The sequence below is a fragment of the Nicotiana tabacum genome, chromosome 24 (assembly GCF_000715075.1).
Source record: "Nicotiana tabacum cultivar K326 chromosome 24, ASM71507v2, whole genome shotgun sequence".
NCBI classification, from domain to species: Eukaryota; Viridiplantae; Streptophyta; class Magnoliopsida; order Solanales; family Solanaceae; genus Nicotiana; species Nicotiana tabacum.
In genome coordinates this window covers 44,222,380-44,228,983 of record NC_134103.1, presented here as the reverse complement: position 1 = coordinate 44,228,983, position 6,604 = coordinate 44,222,380, and the positions used below count along the sequence as shown (strand labels likewise).

Genomic DNA, 6,604 nt, shown 5'->3' with positions numbered 1-6,604 from the left:
TTTGGTAAAAGTTGGCTCACCAGACTGTAGAGATTCCTTTGGTTCTCTTAACTTTTTATAATTTATAATCTAGGAGTCATGAAGGACTTTGACGAGCTCAACTCTAGAAATTTATCTGGGTATTTGCGTGCACATGGTATTTCCTTTGGCAGCATAAATATTTAAGAGCAAAGCTCCTCCGGGAAGGTAGAGATCCATGGTATAATTTTGGACCCGCCACGCTATTTTCTCCTTCAGAACCCTTTATCGAAAAATTATATTGTATATATAAGACAAACTTTGATTTTTATATTTATATTTTATAAATTGAATTATATTGACATAGCTCAGAACCTTAGCTCAGTGGTCAAGGGGTTTATATTTCTCAAACGTTGCTAGTACAATTCCTCGATGCAGTATTTTTCATTCGTTCCCCACAACTTTTAATCCATAGGATAAAAAGCTATTAAATTCCAATTTTTCCATATTTCTATCCCAGTATTAGTAAATGTAAGCCCAAGTAGTTGCTTTTCTTTCTTCTATGCTTAACTGTTGCAAAAATCGGTGCACTAAATTCACATGACATTATCAAAGAACCTGAAGCACACAAACTTATTCTAAATACAAGGCGCCCTCCGATTCAACAAAGTGCTTTGGACATCCCAAATGATGGTATGAATTCCATCAATATTTAAAATCCCTTTGTATCCCACAGTTGGCCATCTTCAAAGATAATATATATTGACGGGGCACTAATTTGAAAAAATATATATATATATATATAAAATTAAATAGAACACTACAAAGTGAGAAAAAAAAAAACGCAAAAATTTTTAGAAAAGGGCTCGATTGGATAGGGCAAAAGTAGGAAGAAATATTATACGAGACATGACAAAGCGAGATATAATTTAAACGAGTTAAGGTTAGTCTTTCCCTTAGTCACCCTACCCGTTTATCATCCTATAATCTTCGCGTATTCTTTTTAATATTTTAAACTCTTTCGTGAAAATTTTGTCTCTGTCGCTTGGGGCAGCCTAAGCTAATCCCATGAGGCTAGAAGCTGACTTAGGCTGAGCTAAAAAGCTCAAGTCTTAAGAGTTAAAGAAATATTGGTCCAACCACATTCAACTAGTGGGCTAGATTCGGCCAGCCTACGGGGCAAACACATTTTGACGACTTCATGAACTTTTCTGGAAATATGGCAGAGCTTGTGGCAACTAAGATTAAAAGCAATCAAATCTTGATTTGTATAGTTTCAACTAATTTCTATACAAGTATACAACAAAATGTCCAGTCACGCATGTCTATCCCCGGCGTAAGAATCTTGAACATATAACCTTTGCTAAGGAGGGAAGTCCGAAATTGGCTTTTCCCAAGATTTTTTATTTCCTTAAATATTTTTCATACTTTTTGTCAAACTCCCCCACCCCCCCCCCCCCCCAAAAAAAAAAAGAAGGGAAATGAAGATGGAAATAGACGTGATTGCTGTTGGCTCTCTTGGGGCATGAAAGTTTGTGAGTTCATACCTTAATCTAATTCTAACCTAATGAACACGAAACACGAAAAAAAACAATGGAAAAAGCATTTTGGATGGAAACAAAATGGAGATACACCTATAGCTTCCACAATTGCTCAGTTTCAGCGGGAAAAAAGTTAGTCATTTGGCAGATTTGTATCTCCAGATGAATCAAAAAATACATGCTCTTTTATGTTTGTCCACCTCGGTATCCACAAAGGATTAATCAGGAAGTTTTTGTATGTTCTTGTCCTTTGTCCTAAGCAGATTCGGAATTTTTAGTTACTACACATCAATACATCTATTATTCTTTGTATTGCAAATTTAATATAAACATATTATATGAAAAAACAAAATCAACAATAAAAGTATATATCTACTATATACACACACGCATTGAGGAGGATTCACATGACTGAATATATTTAATGACGCATCGATCGACTAACATAAATATAATTTTAAGTAAAAAATAATGATTTTAAGTTCTACATTTGCCACTATCCACATCAAATGCATTATCTAGTAAAAGAATACTTAATTAAAAAGTTACGCCATGAATGTGAGATAGGAGTTGAGGATGTCAAAGTTGTTTTAGACCTCCCAAATTTGGATGGAGATTAGAAATAAATCATCAAAAATTACTTTGATTGCTTATATAAAATGGGGCGTTGACTTTAATCCCATTTTATCGGCTTTATCCTCTTTAAACCAACCTCCTTTGTAATATGCTTGTAGAGAATTATTTAAACTTAAAGTGGCTTTAATATAACCATAATGGATGACCAATGTTTTTTCAAACTTAATTTATTATAAGTACATTGCAATCATGTATGCGATTCTATTAAAGAGTCTCTATAATATTCTTCACTTTAAAATTTTGATGTATCTTAAGAACTATTGACTATTTATTTTACAAGATGAATCACCTATAATCCTAGGCAAAATTGCCAAGAGTATGTATAACCATCAACTTGACTATAAGTTAACTCAATGAGATGTGAAATTAGAAGGATCAATGGTTTTTGACTTGAAATTGGAAGGATCAATTCCTTTTGACTTGAAATAGGCTTTCTCTGCATTTGCTACCCTTGATTGAAACATTGCCCATTCATTTTCACATCTCTCCCTCACCTGCCACAACAACACACAAGTTCAATTAATCACACAGCAATTCACCTGCTTCAAGTTTTAAAGTGGAAAATAATGAAAAACAAGTAGCTAAAGAGACATTCCAAAGGAATAAATGAACAGTCAATAGAAAGATTATATGCCCAAGTGTTCAAATGTAACATAGAGAGGTACTTACCCCTTTCCATGCAGCCTTCCCATCTTTTGATTGCCCCTGTATAGAAATGAATGAGGAAAGGAAAAAAAGTGGTCACTTTTGTGTAAAAGCCAATAATAATTATGCTATATACCCAAATAAATCTACTCCATTTGGCATAAACTAAAGATGGCTTTATGTTTCCAATATCAAGTTACACTAACTAGCATATTACATGTATAATATAATTGGTTACTAAGTTGCTCGGACACGGGTGCGGATCTAGAGATCGGATCCTTCGAAATGTAAATTCTAAAATTCCGAGATACAGATCCTATTATGGATACGGGCGGGGATCCGGCTAAAAATAATTCAAAAAATATAAAAAACTAAAGATATCTCTAAACTAAGAGAAATTTTGTGGAATACTTACGTGTAGCTTGTAAAGTGTTGAGTTCTTTTTTATTCTAAGTTAGATAAGTAAAAGATTGATTTCCTGGATAAAATATGTTATTTTCTTCAAATTTACCCTAATTTTAGTTATGATTTCGGGAATCAAATTGTATATCGTCTCGAATTTTTCCGTACGTTGTGGTCAAACTCCTCAAAAGTGTTTGACCAGATCCGGTACGGATCCCATATCCACACCCATACTAGTGTCGTGTCGACACGGGTGGCGGCACCTAAACTGTCGTGTTGTTGAAGCAACTTAGGTTGGTTACAATCACTTCATCTTGTTACCTGATTTCCAAGGGAAGGGACACTTTGATGAACAATCCATTGAGCATCTACAACTCCAATTTTCTCATGAGCAGGCTTCAAAACAGAATATAGATATATATATATATTATATATATATATATATATATATATATATATATATATATATATATATATATATATATATGTATGTATATGTGCCTTGAATACTTTGGTACTAACAAGACGAATACATGTGAAAGAAAGTAGCTAAGAAGACTGAATTCATTCGATGAGTTGAACTTACCTCAACACATTTATGAAGTGCAAAGTCAAGTCCCCAACCATGGATCAAGTCATTCTACAAGTCACAAAACAACACAGTCAATCTCAACATAGCACAAAGTGTATGACCTTCTCTGCGTTTAATATGCAAGCTGAGATACCTGAATCATATGCCACACACAACGCCATGCATCTCGGGAAAAGACAGGAGCCATGATCTCTATGAATCTGAAAACAGAGAAGAGTATGTGGTAAGGACAAAGTAAGAAGTGAAACAAAACAGCAAACAGGAGAACTATTCATACGCTGAACATGGAGGCAAATGGGAGTCTGGACACACACCAGGTTTCTCTTCTGCTATCCTGATCAACAAGTACAAAACAGTTAAAAGGATGAGAGCGAAACAGGACTCGATAGATAAATGATATCATGGGATTCCTGGCTCTTACATGTGAATTTCACCATCACCTCTTCTCTTTGTCATTTGCCATGTTGTTCCTTTCTTGGGATCTAAACCTGGCTGTGAAATTTCCAAACCATGCTTCTTGACAAGTCTAATGTACCTGGTGTTGGACAGGCGAATTTAGAAAAACTAAGATATTGTGTCGTTAAACACAGGAAATTAGACAGTACTTACTCCTTGGCATCAAAATGCTCAACTCCTAGGTCTTCATCCCAGATAAAAATATAGTCATATGGGGCGACAATGTCTGGATGCAGAAACCTTTTTGCATACCACCTTATAAAGAGGTAAACTTCTTGTCACTAACATGGTTTAAAGTTGATCACAGGTAAAGTTCTTGTCACTAACATGGTTTACTTACCATTTTGTTTGTTTCCGAGCACTCACATGGATGGCTCGTTTTGACCACTCGAATTCATCCCATTCAGTCGTCTTACCATCATAGTGAAAAAGAAGAATTGTAGAGTCGTCTGAGAACTGCACAGGAAAAATGAGTGAGGAATTGGGAACTGAGAGGAGGGAGGGACCTATAAAAGGAAACAGACTGATATACCTTTTTTACATTAGCATCAACATTATACTTCTGATTAATACCAACAGTAAATGTTACCAGATATTTTGGCTTGCTGGGTGGTAGGTCCTGCAGATAAATATGATAAGAGTATAGGTCTATAGAGTTGAGGAAACATGATACAGAAGTTGTAACAGAACACTTACCTCATTGGGTTTTCCCCACAATCTCCGGGTATAGTAGTCGGACTCAGAAGCAATGATCTCTGGAGGTAATCTTTCTGCCCCTCTTGGGTTTGATTCAACCCAAATCTGGTCAGCATAAGGATGACCATCAGACAAAATAAATGTGATTTTTATCTTAGGATATTAACTTGCATAATCTCAAACATCAAACACAGTACTCACACACATGAAGCAAAGACGATAAAGATGAAGAAGATAGATTAGGCAGCACTTAGTGAGCATATTTAACTTAAATATGATGCAAAGAGTGCAACTTAAGAAGTTACATTGAAAATGGAAGAAGTTTGGAAGATTGTGATGCATTGTTAACTGTTGCTATGCAGGATAGGCTAGAATTTGGAATGTTTAGCTTCAGTAATAGTGTTGATGACCACCCCCCGGGCTTTGGTCTAGCTGATACAGAGCAATGCATGATGTGTGGGTTAAGTGCATGCATTGGTTCGAACCATGCCACAAACAAAGTCTGGAATTAAGTTGAGAAAGGTAGACGGGTAGGCCCATTTTTCACCATGTTTCAAACAGTGTGCTACCGGCGGGGATTTCTCCGTTATCCAGAAAATAATAGAGTTGATAGACCATATATTCAACTCTAGCAGGGATCTATCGAAAAACCATGTCACTCAATGTGCACACAAACTCCTTTTAAAGGAGAATAGCAAGAATAAGTTCCTTTTGTATTCTTAGAAGGCAATTTTGCACAAGTGTCTTCACATTTGATGTCTATAAAATTGTTATTTCTGGAAGAACTGCAGAAAGAAGAAAATACCTTCACTTTATCTGTACCATTCTGATTTTTGATCGAAGAATCAATGTTATTTCTGTCTCTAGCAATTGGGAAGTTGCTCACAAACATACTGGTTGTAATATTTAGCTGCCAAATTGGAATCGAAAGAAGTTACTTAATTGGACGTATATTAAATTACAACAACTGCACGAATCGAATAAGACCACCATATGATTGTATGAAAAAGGAAGACGTTATCCATACCTTGGTTAATGAACCAGCAGGAAATGAAATTCCAATGAATAAGCCAAAAATGACACCGCAACATATGGAGACAATAAGCCTCATAGTTTCAGCTGGGTTTAAGCAATTGGAGCTGCACAACATACTTCAAGAGTTAAAGAAACTATCTCGTGTGGAGGTTGGTTGAAGATGATGTGATACAAGTGAACGTCTACGGCAAAGCTATCGTAAAGTTTTGTTCTTCGTTCCGTCGTCGATATCTAGGGGTAAAGCACTATTTCGATGGGGTTGCGAGCAAATCGAGGCAAATTCTGAATACTAAATATGGCCTCAAAATAACAGGGGATACTAGATATGACCTCAAGTGAGATGATGGAGGATAAGCTTCATCGTCGAGAGGGAAATAGTCCGGATTACTAGCTCCAAAAAAATTCCTCATGCACTAGATTGATTTTTATAGTACTAGAAACCTTAAAACCCCAGCAAAGATCCAAACCTTATGCTCAGTTCTGCAAAGTCAAGAAGACATTTTGTGCATCCGCACTCAACTCACGTAACTTTACAAATCCATAAGCAACTAGAAAATCGGTCATGTGCCTCACTTAACTTTACAATCCTCAAGCAACTAAAAAAATGGTCATGTGCCTGGCTTTTGACTATAGCAAGTTAGCA

At 35.8% G+C, this 6,604-nt stretch overlaps 1 protein-coding gene across 1 annotated transcript; it reads right to left on the bottom strand.

Annotated features, from left to right (window-relative positions):
* Window positions 1–2,344: 2,344 nt before the first annotated feature.
* LOC107805283 (uncharacterized) lies at window positions 2,345–6,356 on the bottom strand. Its single transcript, XM_016629288.2, has 13 exons — window positions 5,954–6,356; window positions 5,732–5,836; window positions 4,927–5,031; window positions 4,763–4,849; window positions 4,571–4,686; window positions 4,384–4,485; window positions 4,196–4,309; window positions 4,052–4,108; window positions 3,908–3,974; window positions 3,769–3,822; window positions 3,504–3,578; window positions 2,805–2,840; window positions 2,345–2,629 (listed from the first exon to the last, which is right to left on the bottom strand). Exons 1-13 carry the CDS (start codon window positions 6,074–6,076, stop codon window positions 2,486–2,488), a joined length of 1,185 nt encoding a protein of 394 aa, XP_016484774.2. The 5' UTR covers window positions 6,077–6,356; the 3' UTR covers window positions 2,345–2,485.
* Between the last annotated feature and the right edge of the window lie 248 nt (window positions 6,357–6,604).